Source organism: Pogoniulus pusillus, chromosome 14 (assembly GCF_015220805.1).
Source record: "Pogoniulus pusillus isolate bPogPus1 chromosome 14, bPogPus1.pri, whole genome shotgun sequence".
Lineage (NCBI taxonomy): Eukaryota > Metazoa > Chordata > Aves > Piciformes > Lybiidae > Pogoniulus > Pogoniulus pusillus.
In genome coordinates, this window is record NC_087277.1 from 12,815,450 (window position 1) to 12,833,991 (window position 18,542).

Consider the following 18,542-nt stretch of genomic DNA (forward strand, 5'->3'; position numbering starts at 1 on the left):
CCCCCAAACCACTAAGGTGCTAGATTGCTAAGAAAGTGTTGTTTACTGCTTGCTTTCTGTCTTGAAGTAAAGTAGTATCCATATCAGTTTATGATGTACAACTAGGCCCTCATTTCTATTTTGTTTCTGGAAGGGGGACAGGCTGTATTAGAATTATTACCATCTTCATTTTATACCTTTCAGCTTTTCATAGGCCATTAAAAAAAAAGAAAATTGTAAATAATATCACTTTGGGGGGAGTGAGTTGGTAGAGGAGCCATCCTCAGAAGTACCACTTTAAAACAAATGAGAGAGGTCACTTGAACATGACTATTGAAGTCTTTCCAAATTCGTAATAAGATTATGAGTCTTCAAAACTCGATACTTCAGGTTGAGTCCACCTTTCAGATGCCAAAGCAAGCTCATGAAAAGGTGAATGACAACTGCAAGTAATTCTTAGGGTGCAGTAATGACACATGTTCATTTTGCTTCCAACGATTTACAGGTGACTTCAGGATACAAAGCAACAACAATATCTAATGCACTTCCTCCCCCATTTCTGGACCCGTTATTGTCTCCTTCACTCATGGAAGATTCTGAGCTAAGGCAGCTGGTCTTAGAAATACTCCACAATCTCATTGACCGCCATGATAACAGAGCCAAGCTCAGAGGGATACGGTAGTTCTTCTTGTTGACTTAAGTTTGCTTGAAATTTTACTGTAGTATCTGATTAAGTACTATTGATTTTTCAATATCTTTTCCAAACATGAAATGTTTATGCACTGTTTTGATAAATGCAGTTCTTACTGTCATTTATTGATGGCAAGAGTTTTACACATAAGCCTGAGTGCATGACCTTAAATGATCATTCCAAATATCTCCTAGTTTAGCTGTAGAAGACAGAATATGGCATTTTATGTAGACAAAAAAAAAGTGGTTATCATAGTTCTGTTTATGGTTCTCCCTATTCAACTGAAATTTGAATGTCATTGTTAAACATGGATGTACTTAAAGTGGAAATTACTTCTAAGATTTGAGTAGTTCAAATATTTTACATCTCCTTCCCTTTCAACTTCTTTTTGCTAAAACAACCCTTTTGTTTCCGTTTTTAGAATAATACCAGATGTTTCTGATCTAAAGATAAAGCGAGACAAAATCTCAAGGCAAGACGTGAGCTTCATGAAAAAGGTAATAGATTGAAAAAGTTAACTTCTCTGTCTAGAAAGAAGATGGAGTAGCTGAATCAGATGCATTGCTTTTGTTCTACAACTGTTTTTGCAACGAGATTCCTTATCTAAGTGCAATTCTTCATTAGTGAGATGGATCACTCCATTACTTTTCAACTATCTTTAACTGCTAACATTTATTTCATAATAGCTTCTGTGTTTTAATAGTTGTTTTCTTCTTTTCTAAATAAAACATGTAGTTGAACAACTATATATTTGATTTTGAAAGTATTAAAAAGGTAATATGTATGTCTTGCTTCAAAAATAGATGTTAAAAATGAGGGCTATTGTCTCCTAAAGCTGACCTAGTACTTCCAGAGATAAAGCATCAGTCCTTACCTTGAAAATTTAACTGTCTTCTGATACAGAACCATATCCTCTACAGATTAAGAATGCTGGAGTGCTACTGAGTTGTGTACTCCATGCAAAACCTGCTTCTCATCCTGTTTTTCTGTGATTGGAGGTTTTATTTTTGGTATCGAGTTAATAGTTTCTTTACAAAAGATGCGTTAGCCACAGTGTTACAAGAAAAGGAAAGTCACTCTTGAGGGTTAGATAGGTAACTTATGTTCTTCACTAGAGCTGGAGCCTCCCTTTGCACATGAGCCATGCTCATCTTCAGAAACACCTTCTATAATTTTTGTTGGTTTCCTGTTCGAGACTTCAATGAACAAATTTGATGTCTTCAGAAGGATAGCCCTTGAAGCTTCTCTGTTGAACATTCTTGAGAATGTTTCAAGATGTACTCTTTATCTTCCTTTTAATAAAAGGACATTTATTTTCTTCTGAATATTTCAGTCGGAATGAGTGCCAGTGTCTGACACAAAGTCCAGTATTCATGTGCAGTATTCTGTATCATCTTCCATGTCTGTACACCTCAACATGAAATAGAGCTGTATTGTATCTATAAAGAAACTTGCTGTAAACTAGTGGTCTTCTTGATTAAACACTTACTTGTCTCCATATATATGTGTATACATACACTGGGTTTTATCTTTTTACTTCTTTATCCAAAGTGGTCTATTATCAATCCCAGCCCTATTTGGAGTAGGGAGTTCGAATATATGACCTTTAGATATCTTTTCTGACCTATATTGTTCCAGGATTTTAATGTTAATTTTCTCTTTTTTGATATTTACAGCATGGTCAGCAGTTGTACAGACACATCTACTTAGGCTGTAAAGAAGAAGACAACGTTCAAAAGAACTTTGAACTCCTGTTTACATCTCTAGCTCTTACCACAATTGAACTAGCCAATGAAGAAGTGGTTATTGACCTCATTCGATTAGCTATTGCTTTGCAGGTATGAGTCTAAATCACTGCTAGATTCATTGTCTGATAGTTGAAAACACAGATAACTACTTTTTGTTTGCATATTGATTTTCAAACTAGAAATCACAGCATTCAGTCTGAATTTGATCAGTTCATTAAAGAAGTGCACTTTTCACATACTATTTATTAATAGGAAGCTTCAACTAAACAGGTTTCTTGGAAACTTCTGTGGTTTGCTCTCTTCAGAAAAGAGCAGATAGATAAATTTGTTGAGACATTCCCTAGAATAACTGAGACATTCCTTAATGGATTAACAACCTGTGGTCTTAGAGCAGTGTTCCATATAAAATATACAGACTGACCTCACCTTAGAAGCAATCTTTTGGTCAAGTGATACTGGAAATACTTGCCAAACCAGGCCATTTAATCTCACCTTGGAGTAAAATTTTACCAGTGTGTTTACAGGCTTTATTCCTTAACATTTCCTTCACAGGATCAAACATTATTCTATGCTTGCTAACAGTCCTCAGTAAAACTGTATAACTTGGTAGGAATGTGTTGAAATTAAAGCACTCAAAATATATAGTGCTAGCATGTGCTGTGGAAATTTGAGAGGGTTGTGTCCTCTGTTCTCAGTTCTCTCATTCTTCAGTGTGCATCTGCATTATGAGACCTCTGAAATGCAGAGTGAGCCTTTAATTTTAAAATATGTTACTGAACCAAATCCTTACTTGATGAAAATGGCATTAGGGAGCTTTACTAAAGCAAAAATAATAAGTTATGAATCTATGCAAAAGTGCTAGTAAACATTAAATAATTCTTTTCATCATATTATATCTGTGACTCTAAAGCAACTTCTGTTATTCAGCTCCTATTTCTGTTTTTCCTGAAAAAAGGACAAAAGACTACCAGTCATTGACTGAGAAACAGATGTTTGAGTTGAGTACATTTATTTCTCTTCATAGAGGTTGAATCGTTCGAGCTCTCCAGCTTCTGAATTAAGTACATATTGATCTGAAATTAAAAGAGTGGAATTTGAAGATGAGAAATATTAAATGCTAAGTAATACCAGACAGTCTTTGTATGTCAGTTCATATTATTACTAATAATTTTAACTTCCATGTATCTGAGACAGCCTATTAACTTCAGGAAGTATAATGCTGTTCTTCATATCTCAGGACATTGCCATCATCAATGAGGATAATCTGCCAATGTTTAATCGTTGTGGTGTCATGGCATTGGTGGCAGCATATCTGAACTTTTTGAGTCAGATGATTGCGGTTCCTGCCTTTTGTCAGCATGTCAGCAAGGTAACAGTTGTGTAATTTAACTAATTTAGAATAGTACACACTCTGTAAGATTGATTAATAACTTCTGTGAAGTGATTGATGTTAGTCTCCTGTATTTATGTACACAACATTCCTCTTTGTCTTCAGTCACTGATGGCGTTACTTGATGAGTCTTAAAATTATGCACAGAACATTCTTCTGTAAAAGCACAGCATTTTTATTTTGTTTATCATGCCATATGTAATGGAGCCAATTCCCATCTGGTGTAGGACTTCACAGCCTGGCTGGTTTCAGTAAAACAGTACTGATGTGCACAGGACCTTGAGAACCAGATTTTTTGTTTAAAAGGTGTGTGCCACAGCCACTATATCTAGTTAAAAGAAATTCTAAATGCCTTTTTTGGAACAAGGTAGGTGAGGTAATCTGCTGTAGTAGAACCTCTTTAAACAACTTTGTCAGTGGAGAAAATAGCTGTGAAACTAAGCAATTTGGTTGCTTTTCAGGTGATTGAAACTAGAAGTCTGGAAGCATCTTATTTTTTGCCAGAAACAATTTTCAAAGACAAATGCAAGTAAGTAGATGTAGAATGTGAACTAACGAACAGTAAAATACTTATTTTACTATTAAAAAATCATTAAGGTAGTTTCAGATGTGAAAAATAATTTGAGCTTTAATAATGCAGAGAATAAGGAGAAGAAAACCAAACATTAAAAGGATATATTCTATGATTCTATATGAAAAAACAGGATATTCTGACTTTTTTTTCAATTGTAGTCAGAGCCACTTATAGTGCTTGGTGTAAGCACTAATACAGCAAAATGCATCGTCATTGAATCACAGAATGAGTGAGGCTGGGAGGAACCTCTGCATATCGTTGGTCCCACCCCTATATTCAAGCAGGGTCGTGTAGAGAAGGCTATCAAGGACTGCATCCAGATGTCTTTGGAATATCTCCAAGGATGGAGACTTCACAAGCTTTCTGGGCAACCTGTGCCAGGACTTGGTAACACAGTGAAAAAATGAGGTTCAAACAAGCTTTTGTGTTTCATTTTGTGCCCATTGCTTCTGATGTTGTCACTGGGCATCTCTGAAAATATTCTGGCTCTATTGCCTTTTCACTCCCTCCCCTAAGAGAGTTGTACACACTAGTAACAATCACCACCTTTTCTCCATGCTGAACCATCCCAGCTCTGTCCTTCTTCGTTACAGAGTTGCTTCAGTCTCATAATCCACCTCAGTGACCCTAAATCCTGTCCTGGGTAGCCTAGGCCATTACACAGTACTCAATGTGTAACCTTACCAGTGCTGAGTAGAGAAGAATGATCTCCCTTGACCTGCTGACTACTAATGCAGCTCCGGATACCCTGGACCTTTTTTGCTCCAAGGGCACATTGCTGATAGGTGGCAAGTATTAGTCTGCAGTTTTTCCTATGTAACAGAGACTGTATTCTCTCAGGGTGCAGCAGAGCAGGCAAGGAATGTATTTCAGCTACACAAGAAGTATTAAAGTAGTTTAAAACACGACTCAGGTATTCAGTGGACTAACTTAGGGGAGTATATTCATTCCTAAAAAAAACCTAAGCAAGTTTTCTTTCCATCAAGTCATTATCACTGACCCTTTCTGGTTCTTTGCAGACATTGGGAAAATATTTTGCTTAATGATTGAATTATTTTGCTTAATGATTGAATCTCTAGTGATAGAAAATAACTTCAAATATATGTTTTGACAGTCTTCCAAAATCCCTAGAGAAGCATGAAAAAGATTTATTTTTCCTGACAAACAAGATTGCAGAATCATTAGGAGGCAGTGGATACAGTGTGGAAAGATTGTCAGTTCCATATGTACCCCAGGTAACAGGTAAGTGGTGATTAGTGGCAAAACGAATCAGTACCAGTTGTTAAGAATGCTTTCTTAATGTGTTTTGTGGCAGTGAAATGTGATGTGACCACTTCTTGGCAACAAAACCTAGTTGTGGTACAATTTAGTTTTCTCAATGTTTTGTCTCATTAGCTACTTACTGTATTATTGCTAAGAAGTTTAACCTTTGTCTCCTTTAAAGACTTATTTTTCTTCTTTAGATCTACAATGTGGGGCAGAAAGTTCTTGACCCCACTTGGACTCTTTTTAATGAACTGTTTACTTTAGAAAGAATACTTGGGAATATTGCAATGATTATTACTGGTTTTCTCTATTAACTTATGTTAGTGGGTGAGAAGGGATTATGCAGGTCAGCATGCTTTATCTTTTTTATATAAACACTGGATGGTACATATTCCATCCTTTTGCAGTATGGCCTTGTGTTGCCTTGAGTTACTTGCCTTAGTCAAATGATCAATGAGCAGATGTTAATTTAATCAAGAATGTTCATTTTTTTTCATTTGTTTATTAGTTTCATTAGTCTATTCTATTTTAGTGTCAGGTAACACAGTACAGAGAATAGTATGCCTGAAGACAATTTATGAGAGTTCATGCTACCCAGCATGCATGATTAGTGTATGGATGACTAGGTAATACATGACAGTGTGTGTTGTCAACATTTAATACACTTTCAACAGCCAGTTGAGCAACTTAATGGGAAAAAAAATGTAGAATTTATGAACCTTGTGTGTTTGTGGCTATTCATAACTGGCTGCTATTGTAACAGACTATGGAACATGTCAGTCTGAAGCATGACCTTTTTTGTGAATTAAAAGTACCTGGAAGAAAAACATGATTTCTGTTTTGTAACTCATATAGAAAAAGAAACATTGTGCATCTGGGCAGTGAATGGCAGGTCTGTCACACTTGCAGTATGGTGCAGAGACAATGCTGCCTGCTCTTGAATAAGCTACTATGGGAAGGAATGAGCTCTGCAGAAGAGCAGATGTGGTTGTGTCTGCTAGCAAGGAGACCAGTGATATGTTCTGACGTAGTTGCAGTGTTCGTTTTCTGTTGTTGGATGCCTTTTTCTAAAAAGGCAAATGGTGGTATACTTGGCAGATTGTTTTTTCTAACATCCATAAAACCAGTTAGCATTCTAGAATCATAAAATGTCAGGGGCAGAGAGGGACCTCGGAAGATTATCCAGTCCAGCCCCCCTGCCAGAGCAGGATCACCTATACCAGATCACACAGGAGTACATCCAGGCAGATTTTGAATATCTCCAGAGAGGGAGACTCCACAGCCTCCCTGGGCAGCCTGTTCCAGTGTTCTGTCACCCTCACAGGTTAAAAAATTTCTCCTTATCTTTAAATGAAACTTCCCTATGCCTCAGCTCCCACCCATTGCCCCTTGTCCTGTCATCAAGCATCGCCAAGAAGAGCCTTACTCCATCCTCCTGGTACTCCCCCTTTACATATTTATAAACATAGGTGAAGTCACCTCTAAATCTTCCCTTCTTCAAGCTTATCTCTTAGTATTGGTGGAAGAAATAGGTAGAAAGAAAGGAAATGTTATGTTTTCAAAATTTTTACTGTCTTTGAGTGAATGAGAATGGAATGAGAAAATATGATTGGGAATTTGTGTTGATCCTCTTCTGAAAAGTACTCACACCCAAGTGACTTTGCTAGAGTTTTCCTGGATACTTTGATAGAAGTGCATTCCTTCATGGGAAGATGCAAATTCCAACATCAGGTTTGACATTAAGAGAACTGCTTGTGTGTGCTGAGAAATAAGCATATTTAATGCCAAATCTTAGCATATGTCAGTCAAATGTTTCTGTGGTTTGGTGGGTTTTATTCTGTAATCTTTTTGTAATGAGAGGTAGCCAAAACTGATTCCCTGTTTGTTTTCATGTGGGATATAGAGCTTCCAAGGTTTTCATTTACCTAAATCAGACCCAAGATGAATATTTTGGAATTACAATTTTTTTTTTCCTTTTAACTTCACCAAAATGTTTTGTTTTTTACTAAATTGTTTCAAAACATGACATAACTTCTACTAAAAGATGGATTAGTTTTGTATAGACCTGTGAAAGCTATGGTTGAATCCAAAAGGGCAGTAAAGGTTTTACCCTAATTATTTGTAATATTTCTGAATAACAGTTGTATAGTTCTTGACAATGACTTGTAGATATAAAACCATCATCTTGACTCTCTATTTCAGGTTTTGGCAGCTATTAGTTGGAAAAACTTCCATATTTGCAACTCCTTGTACCTTTTTGTCTTCCTTATTTGGTCGGGGGGAGGAAGCTGACATTAAATGTACATGTAATCATTTTTTGTCTATACATGTATAACGTTTTAAAATTTAGCTCTATTTCCATCAGGCAAAAAACCTCATAAATGCAGACACAAGTCAAAAGGTAACAATGAGTTGTAGGTCAGCCTGCTCTCCTGCTAGCTGTGGTGTGTCTGTGTAGGATGTGCAGTCTAAAACCCCCATGCTTTTAGAAGACCTTTAAGCCAGAACTTGTGATGTCCTTGGTGTTTCTTTCTGCCTTTTTTTTTTTTTTGTATATCTGTTTGATATTCCTTTAAGCCATCTTAGTTGCTGCAAGATTTGCCTTTGTGTTTCCTCTTGATTTGGAACTCTACAATACTGAACTTCCTGTTTCCTTTTCCTGGGCAGACAACAGGGCTATCAGTGTCATTTTTTGGTAGTGTCACTCTGACTGAACCTGCTTCAGTCAGTGGGATGACCCAGACTGCTGCTCCTATTGCCCCACAGGGTGAATGCCACCTCTGACCATGTATCCAAGGCTCCTAGGACAGCCCTGGCAGGTGCCAGGGTAGTGGGTATTGCTCTTATGCCTCTGGGCTCCTTCATGTGTGTGGAGACAATTTTTATAGCACATAACAAACAAACTGAGAATCATAGAATCGGTCAGGTTTGGAAGGGACCACAAGGAGCATCTAGTTCCAACCCCCCTGCCATGGACAGGGACACCCTACCCGAGATCAGGCTGGCCAGAGCCCCATCCAGCCTGGCCTTAAACACCTCCAGGGATGGGGCCTCAACCACCTACCGAATTTTCACAATTTTTTACCTACATAATATGTAGAAATTAAAGACAAATGGGCATTTTTATTAGGCCATATGTAGTGGCGTAGCCATTACAGAAATGAATTCTATCCAAAGTGGCCCCCAAAACATATCTTCTGCTGTTTATGTGTCAGTTACATAGAGAGCAGCAAGATGGCAGCAAAGATGTGGTTTTGTCTTGTGTTTACTTCTAAGGGCTGAAGTGCTTTCCTCAGACTCTTATGGGTCATGCACCAATCAGTAAACCATCAGGGATTAAAACTTAAGTAAATCCTTCAAAATGCCACTTCAGACGCTCAGAGTCTCTGAGAACCTGGCATAGACAATTAGGATTCAGGTGTTTTTCACTAATCATATTCTTTCACTGCCTCTTGATCTTAAAAGGGCATTTCATTTATAAGGCTTGTGAAAGTTGTTTCTTGATTTTAAAAAGCTGAGTATGGTCAGCTCTGCAGGAATGAATTCTGTTTGTTCATGCTTAATGTTTGCACTGCAAAAGCACTCTTCTAGAAGAAATTTAAATTAAGGAAGACCCAGCATAAATTACTTTGTGGTGGGGTAGCTGTACAATTATTCTTCTTATCTTAGCATCAAGTGCCTGTAGGTGCTTCTGACATTTTGCAGTGCAAGGCTGTTATTTGATAATGATAATGGCCTGATCTTGGCTACAATCCAAAATGTGATATCATAATTCAGTGGTTCTGGAAATGTGCTAAATGACAATCAGACCACTCAATCCTCCACTTATCAGAGGATCCTCATGACACATCTGTAAATGTATTTTTATTGGTGTTTTTAAAAATCTTATCTTAAATGTGAGAAACGAGAAAAGGTTATTACTGTATTAAGGATGCAGTCACAGAAGGAAAATCCTTCAGATGATGGATTATTTGATCGCAATCTACTAATGCATTAATGAACAGAAAATGCTCTTTGTAATATCAGCACAGTTGGTCTTTTTCTGACAGCTTTTTAGGCCAGATGGACTTGCTAAAATGTTTGTAGGAAGTTAGAAATACAGAGGTTTGTTTTTTTTTTCAACAAGTAGATTTTTCAGACCTGCTGAATATGATACTTTGTGCAACAAATAGGTAAGGATTATTATTAATTCCCATTCAGAAATCTGTATTTCTTCCGTCAGTCAGTCATCTCCCAAGCAGCCCTTTCCTCTTTCAGAATACCTTCACATTAAAACCTTACTTCTTCAGTTTCACAACAACAACAAAAAAAGGCAGAGTACTTTGCAAATTACTCTGAAGCAATGTATCATCATGTGCTATCTTATTTCTTATGCATTTGAATAAGATCTTACCTGAGTTTTTAAAAGTCTTGACTTTTAAGGGAAAGTTGGGAAGATATGGCATGAGAAGGCAAAGAAGCACTATAAAAGTGTTTCACATTTAATAATTTAGAGCAGCAACTGATTTTTTTCTTTCCCCACAACAATCCAAATAATAAAATAGATGATTTTGGCTTAAATAAGCATAGAGAGACAAATTTGTGTCTAACGTGTAGGCATTTGGTTGATTGTGTTTCAACTCTTGTACAGAAAACGAGATAAATTGTTTTTCTTCTAGATGAGGACAGGCTCTCCAGAAGAAAGAGCATTGTGGACACTGTATCTATTCAAGTGGATATTCTGCCTGGCAACAGCACAGAGGATAAGGTATGAAAGTCACAGAATTTTAAAGCATCATCGAGGGGGAGAGAATGCAAATGAAGTCTCCCTAGAAAGTCTGATACCTAAAATGTTATAGAAAAGTTAAACCATTTAGCCTATTTTTTTAACTCTTAGGTTTGTAGAATTGTGTTGTCAGACTCTGGTACTGATCTCATAATGTAAAACTGTAAATCATTTTCTGACCATAGTTTTTACAGCTAGCACTGCAGGAGATAGGGAAGCAGTACAACTCCTATTTTTTGAGTAAATATGCTAAAATATTTTCTGTGTATTTTGAGGGATCAAATAAATTCCTGCATCATTGCATCTGATTGTTGTTCATCCGCATGGGGTTGACAGTTACAAGACGAGTAAGAGACCTGCTGTCTTTGGAAGGGGCAGGAAAAGACTAAGCAGACAGCATCCACAATGGTGTTACAGTGTCACTTTTCCCCTTCAGAAGAGTTTAGGAGGCAGCACTTCAAAGCCACAAAAAGCATAAGGTAGCAAAGAACAGTTCGTATGCAGGGTTCAGGAGCTGATACTAATTATCCCTTAGGAAGACTGCTTTATAATTAAAATTATTTCACATCTTTCAACACTTCACATGAAGGATTTCCTAAAATAGATTTCTGATTCTACCGAATCTCTTTCAAGGCTCTCTGCTGATTTTTATTAACCAGACATCTGCTACCTGCCATGGAGATTAAGCATTGAAAATGAGATGTTTGCACCTGCAAACTGATCCTACCTTTAGCAGCTTCAAGCTCAAAACAGCTAGGGATGTGAAACAGATTGTCTGGACAGAGTCAAGCTTGAATGTTAGTTAAAAATGCAATATTAAAGTATTAAATAGGAGTAAGAGTCATTTTAGAACTTACTGGCAGAAGGGAGCTATATTTTACATCATTAGTAGTATTCTTTCTGCTTTGTGGTGATGGTACATCAAATGATATTTTCTATTTCCTTCTTGCTGTTGTGCCTTAGCAATGGTACAGATAAACTAGATTAAAAGTTTAGGAGAAAGAATTTAAAAAAGTGTTTGAAATATAAAACAGATTACCACAATCTTTAGCTTTCTGGAGAAGTAAATCATAGAATCATAGAATCAACCAGGTTGGAAGAGACCTCCAAGATCATCCAGTCCAACCTATCACCCTGCCCTATCCAATCAACTAGACCATGACACTAAGTGCCTCATAGAAACAGGAGTATTTGCCCTTAGAATCCTTCCTGAAACCATGTGTTATGTGTGATTGAATATCTCATGCAAGTAGGATTAAATGACAGAAGCTTCCATTTCAGATTGCAAATGAGTGTGAGAATGTTAAGCGTTGATAGAGATATATTTTGGAGAGAGTATAGTAGTTTGTGTGGATTCTTACTTCAATGTGGTCATGTCTCTGTTAATGTATTACTGTTTGTCTCCCTTAAAAGATTTTATTGATCAGAAGCACATGAAAGAAAGTGTTTCTCTTTCAGCTGCCTTACAATGTTTGTTTACTGTGTAAAGGGTAAACCAGTATTTTCTGCACCTTGATACCTGCATCTCTGATAACTGCAAAACTCAAGCAAACTGTGGAAATAGCTGCTATATGCACAACAGCTGCCTAAGCAGCAATAGTGAGACTTAACACTATAGAAACGCCGCAGAACACTCCTGACCCAGAGGAGTGTTGTCAAAATGCAAGTCCTTTCCAAAGTAGTGTTACCATAGAGAATCCTGACTAGAAATTGGAACGTTTTTCTTTCTCTCATTTGAAAACAAATTAAAAAAAAACCCTTACTAGTTGTAGTGTCTTAAAAATGTGAATTAGTGACCTGTCAGCTGTCAGACAAAGCTGTTAGGAACTTTTAAGTCAGAAAACCTCTGTGGCTGTTTTGGCCTTCTGTGTTCATCTCATTCCTTCTTTTTTAGAAGCTTCTGTGTGAGGATTAAGAGGTTTTGTTTGTTTGTATTTAGGTTGATAATACTGAAGAAATCACTTTTGAAGCTTTGAAGAAAGCAATTGGTAAGACTTATTACAATTGTGTTTATGCAACGTAGTTATAGTTTACCGTATGGCTAGAATAACATAATTAAAGCATTATGTTCGTTACTCTCCAGGCAGAAACTGATTTTAAGTTTCTGTTATTTATTTCTAATTTTCTGAAATGATATCTTGATAATTTCAGTGCATTCATTTTCTGAAGGAAAAGCATTGGAAATGCCTGTTACGTATGAATTTTGCCCTTATAGGCACAACTGATAAATAACAATGTTCTGAAGTTCTATTGAGTAGTTATTTATAAAGCAACTTCAAAATTTTTTACTTACTAAGAGTTTCAGGTCTCCAGCACAGTCAGAAAAGAGATTGTGAGGTACATATTGTAGACTTCAAAAACACTTATGTTTTTAAAAGAGTGTTTTTCTGGCAAGTGACCCTGCTGCCAGAACTCAGAATTACCCAGTTTCTTTATTTTATGTCATTATACACAATTGGTAATTAGTGCTGTCCCATCCAGAAAATTATTTAGACATTTATGTTTTCAGCAGTAGACACTGACATTTTAAACCATAATTCAGTCTGAGAGTTGGCAAACCTGTCTGGTCACTGAGGTACTTTAATTCATTAGATGCTGGAAAGTTCCAGCTGGTTATGGGTTCACTCAGCCTGTGGAGGTTGAACTCAGTTTTCTCAAATTGTAATAGAAAATTCTGCTCACTTGTCTATGACATTGGAAAGAAGAACACTGCTTTCTTGTCTCTTGAAGCTCAACTTGTGTGCAGTGAGTGAGAGGTGCAGTCTTGAATCCAGCTCTTAAAGCAAAAGAAAGCCTACACATAGTTGTAGTTAAAGCACATAGTAAGAAAGGAGTAAAACTGAGATTGTGCCTGCCTTTCACTGTAGAAGCAAAGGCAGGTGACAACTTGCTTGAGTATGGTTTCATCACTTCAAATGCAATGCTTCTTTGCTTCTGCAGTGCCCACATGAAGTTTATATCACTTAAGCTTGGTAGGCAAAAATTACATTTATCTTTACTTTTTCCTTTTTTTTAAAGATAACAATGGACTTGAAGAACAGGAGAAAGAAAAGAGACGTCTTGTAATTGAAAAGTTCCAAAAAGCACCGTTTGAAGAAATTGCAGCACAGTGTGAAACCAAAGTGAGTCTCTGAAAAACCTTAGAGAGTATTGAAGATATTAAAATAAACATAAATCCTCTTTAGCCAGCACATCACCATTCATGTTATCATGTCACTGTTGCTGTTACTTCAAAAGAAGTTCAGTTCTTGTCTCCACTATTATCTGTGTTGAGAGTTACTTATTTAAAGTGTGCTTTTGACTATTCCTAGACTGTTTGAAAAGGAGTGGAAATCTCATACACTCTTCATCTTAATGTTTTTCTTGCTATCTTTGAAATCTAAATTCAGTCAATTCATGCTTCATCCTAGATAAATGGAGCAGTACTTACTCCATTATATAGTTTTAATAACTAAATGTATTTCAGGGTTTTAACTATCTGCAGCAGCAACATTTGATTCCCTACACTCCAAGACAGGCTCACTCAATCTCAAGTGTCTCTTCAGTGCTCAGAATCCTTGCAGCAGTGAGAAAAGAGATTGAGACAGGAAGAGCTGTGTAAATGTGGCCATCATGCGGTGATGTGGAACACATTCACCCAGTATGGCACAGCACATTAATTTTAGACTGGTCCAATACATGGTACTTAATAATCATTCGATTTTCATTCTTTTTCCTAGGCAAACTTGCTCCACGATAGGCTTGCACAGATCCTGGAACTCACCATTCGGTAAGGCTTTATGGAAGAATATGGTGAATGAAAAATGAGTTATAAAGTTCCAGATTGTCATTTTGTAATGTTCTTAAATATATTTAATAGGCAGAAAATAATTGACTTAACTAAATGTTGCATTTCAGTCCCAGTAGGCATTTTCACCCTTCATGGCGGCTGACTTCCTCCCACTCAGTGAGACAGGGAAGAGAATTGGAAGAGTAAAAGTGAGGAAACCTATGGGCTGAAATAAGAACAGTTTAATAGGTATAGCCAAAGCAAGTAAAGCAAAGTAAAAAATTCAGGTTAGGCATTGAGAGGTCTGGTGTATAACCACTTCAGGAGCACAAGTCTCCATCATGCATAACAATTACTTGGGAAGGCAATGGCAGTAACTCCAGTTGTCCTTCCTTTCCTACTTCCTATAATGCTGTTACTACTGAGCACAATGTCATATGGTGTGGAATATCCATTTAGTCAGTTGGGGCCAACTGTCCCAGCTTTGTCCCTTCACATCTTGCCCACTCCCATGCTGAACACTGGAGGGGTGAGGAGAGAAGCAGAAAAGGCCTTGGCTCACTATAAGCATTGCTCAGCAACAACTAAAACATCCTATTTTTTTAGCAATAAAAGGCATTTTCATAGATCTGTGCCATGAGTGAAGTCGATTTAGACCAGAGTACAAGAGAATAAAGTGAGAAAAAAAAAAAGGCATGGTCATTTCATTAGAATTTAAGGACTAGGATAAAATACTGATAGCTGGGGGAGTGAAGTAGTTTACTCTTTTTTCTCAGCTATTAGTGCATAAAGTTATAAAATAGAAAGTGATCCCTAGAATAACAGTTGTGATTCTCTGGTCATAAATTTGATGTACTCGTTGTTCTTCTCACAGTCCTCCACCTAGCCCTTCAGGAACGATGACTATTACCGCTGGACATGCTCATTACCAGTCTGTTCCAGTCTACGAGATGAAGTTTCCAGATCTTTGTGTGTATTAAGTGTCTTCTGAAGTCTGCCGGACATTATTTAGAGTAGATACAATAGAAAGAAGAAGATGAGTTTTCAATTTTACTATTTCATCTAGAATAATAGTGATGGACATGAGCCAAACACAGATTATTCTATCTAAACTCATGGCACTGCCTTGAGTTGTCCTGTAATCTATTTGAAGTTAGGTTTCTCATATATCACATTTCATCATTCTCATATTCCAGTACTTGTAAAAGTCAGGTTTAAAACTTGCCTTGCCACATTGGTGAATATTTCAGTTACTCTAGGAATTTGTATTTCTGTAAATTCCTTTTAATTGGAGGCACTGTAGCTGAAGAACTTGCTAAAGCCTTAGTTTTTCCTTTTTTTTTTCCCCCTTTTTGTTTTGGTTTTCTCTTCGCCACAATTACAAGTCTAAACAGAATGCTTTTGTCTTGGTTCAGCTCATTAAATGTAATCAATGGAGCACTACCTCAGCTCCCTTTTGTTCACGCTGTCATAGCTGATCAACTTGCTTATTTTGGAATATAAGGAAAAAAAATGCAACAATATCTTACACGAGTTCAGGAACAGTAAAATGAATTAATGGACACTTGTTAAGTGTGTTTTGGATGCATTACATGACATGCTTTTTAGATATATATGCCTGGCATATGTCCTGTGTTTCTTGCTAAAAGCTGACTGCTTTGTGGAAGAGAAGGAATTTTCTCTTGAAGCACTGAACTGTGCAATACTTTTCATGTCTTAAGGTGTATGGTTTACAGACTGTACTTTTGAAAATTCAGTAGTATTTTACTGTCTGCTTTAGTATAAATACACGAGAGATATATTTAGTATAGCAGAAAATAAACTGAGAGCATTTAAAATCATAAATACAAGTATATTCTATGAAATATTCCTCTGTAGTTTATTACAGCTTTTTAATGGTATTTTAGAAGTGGAAAGAAAATGAGATGAAACCTTTTAAAGGCTAAGAGCTTGTTATGTGTGTTTTCAAGCATTTTAGAGGCACATCTCTGTTCAGTTTTGTTTCTTTTCTCAAGCCTTTCTAGAAGTGACAAAATATCATGACTGTCATAGGTTTATGTATCTGAGTGTATGGTTGAAATGTAAGTCATGTAAAACTGATATAGTAAATCACTGGCATTTTGATGATAATCTTTGAGGCTGTCTTTATGACTCACTAAATTCTGCAGGCAAAAGAAAAAAACAACTTTTCTTGGTGTCATGAATAGGCAGTTGAAGTTTGAAGTCCCTTAATCAACGTGAATCTGAGTGAAGCAGCACAACCAGGAATTAATCTTCTCAAATAACGATAACAAAATTTAAGTTAGGCAGCAGTTTAGATGGACAGTGGTCAGGCCACGAGCAAAGTGATCTAACTTGCATTAGCCCTGCTTTGAGCAGGAGCTTAGTTTAGGTGACCTTCAGAAGTCCCAAGCTAAATTCATCTCTGATTGCATAATTCTAAGATCTGAATGGTTATCAGGCCAGCTAATTTGCTGACTGTTTCAAGCATTTGCAAATCCACTATAAAAAGAATTCTAATTTTTTTTGAGCTGTAGTGCAGTATTCCACTGGACTACTTTTAAAAGCATGATATAACTTAACAGAGAAATATCAGCTACTTAAACCTATGAGATAACATGCTGAGACTTTCAGACAGCATTCGCAAAGCTCAAAAGGTAATTGAGACCTTCTTTTCAGTTTAACAGTGCAATCACAGCTGTTAGTGGATGACGAAACAGCCCCTTATCTACAGCATTCCGTTGCGATTTTTACTGCTGCAGCGTGTCAGCCTGATCAGCCCACAGTCTACACATAAATAGGACTCTAGCTTTTAGTTTTCACTTTTTGTTTTTTTAAGGTAAGACATGAGAGTTTTCTGGCGTATATGAAGAGTGTAATTTTTTAGTACTAACTCTTACCGAGACATACGATGTGAAACACTTAATCCACTGTCATTTTATAAGAGTAACACTGTGCACTTTTGTACAAAAAGAAAATAAGGAGTCTCAGAAACAAATGATGTACTTCTGTTTGCACTCTTGCAGTATGGAGACTGTGCTGTAAATACAGGATTGTTTTTGTGGTTGAATTCTGTTGCACGAATGCTGCATGTGAGAATAACTAGTTTCAGCATTTCATTTTCTGTTCTGTTTATGAAGTACTTTTTGGTTATGCTAATGGTAGGTTTCCATGTTGTCAATAGTCACATGAGCTTTGTTTGGGAAATGCAGGTGTTGTGCAGGTGTTGTGCAGGGAATTGAGAGCTTGTAACACTGTGTATTTTCACTTGATATTTAACTTCTTCCTTTCTGGAAATTCAGGGAGTCTGTAAGTTGATAATTGGTTCACTTTGGCCTTTCTGGCCTGCTGCAAGACAGGAGTGACTGTAAAATGTATTGCTTTGGTAGCTGTTGTTACATGTAGCTCATGAATTGAACCAAATTAATTAAGAACGCTATTGTGCAGGGTAAAGCTGCTTTATTTCACTTATCTCTTCATGTTCATGAGATGCAGAACATAAAAATTCCATATGCATACTGGCCCTGTGTTACCTGCAACACATGGGAGTCCTGTCACAATGTTTATAAATCGGTATCCATCTGTTTGAGTGTACCAGCTTTTGGGTTGGGTTCTCTTTCCCATGATGTCATTTTCAAAAATTACAGCTTTTGGTATTGGATCACTTTAAAGTAAATTAAATCCTTGTTGATTTCAAAAGATAGACATAGCCTGTTGTCAGAATCAGAATAGGGCAAATCTGTCTGTTGTTCTGATGCTCATGTATTCTGTACTGTATGTAATGAACCAGTTTCAGTAAATGTAAGAACACACTGTGCAATCTATATTTAAGCAATAAAATAAACCAAAACCTAAAATCAGCCTTTTCTAAGATGTCAGATAATTTCTGCTGCTCACAGTTGAAATGCCAGCATCATCACTTTTTTTTTTGCATTTTAAAACAAGCCTGATTTTACACACTTTAGCAGATGCCATAGCATTCAGCATTATTAAACTAATGCTTTTTATTTGTTATTAGATCATTACTGTTGCTAACACCACCACAATTTGAGGATGCACAATACAAAAATCATTTCCTAGTAGCATATGAGCTTTAAAAAGATAAGCCATGCTTTTTGCGCCTCTCTCATTAGAAAACATACTGGACTTGAAGTATCAGTTTCAAGGAATCAGATTGTCCTTGCATGTGAAGATCTGTGTACAGTTCACCTACAGATAGTTTTTTTTCTAACAGTGGTGCCATCCAGTGGGACTGAGTGTTGTACTGTTACTGGTTACTCCCCTCTCTTGAGGAAGCTGGGACCTTTTCTAACTCATTTGAGATACATCTTGAGGGGATTGTGTCGTCATCATTTTTCCA

At 36.8% G+C, this 18,542-nt stretch overlaps 1 protein-coding gene across 6 annotated transcripts in view; it reads left to right on the top strand.

Moving 5' to 3' along the window:
- The window catches only part of EFR3A (EFR3 homolog A), a 62,851-nt gene extending 44,809 nt beyond the window's left edge, over window positions 1-18,042 (top strand). For 4 of the 6 annotated variants that reach the window (XM_064154296.1, XM_064154298.1, XM_064154292.1 and 1 more), the window contains 11 exons: window positions 485-657; window positions 1,092-1,167; window positions 2,347-2,508; window positions 3,656-3,787; window positions 4,270-4,337; window positions 5,497-5,624; window positions 10,307-10,395; window positions 12,353-12,401; window positions 13,432-13,535; window positions 14,133-14,182; window positions 16,862-18,042. In XM_064154296.1, the coding sequence (XP_064010366.1) occupies window positions 485-657; window positions 1,092-1,167; window positions 2,347-2,508; window positions 3,656-3,787; window positions 4,270-4,337; window positions 5,497-5,624; window positions 10,307-10,395; window positions 12,353-12,401; window positions 13,432-13,535; window positions 14,133-14,182; window positions 16,862-16,979 (1,149 nt within the window). In that variant the 3' untranslated portion in view covers window positions 16,980-18,042. Of the gene's footprint in view, window positions 1-484; window positions 658-1,091; window positions 1,168-2,346; window positions 2,509-3,655; window positions 3,788-4,269; window positions 4,338-5,496; window positions 5,625-10,306; window positions 10,396-12,352; window positions 12,402-13,431; window positions 13,536-14,132; window positions 14,183-15,056; window positions 16,313-16,861 lie in introns of those variants that run through there. The other 2 variants (XM_064154295.1, XM_064154294.1) reach the window with 2 other exon arrangements.
- Window positions 18,043-18,542: the final 500 nt, after the last annotated feature.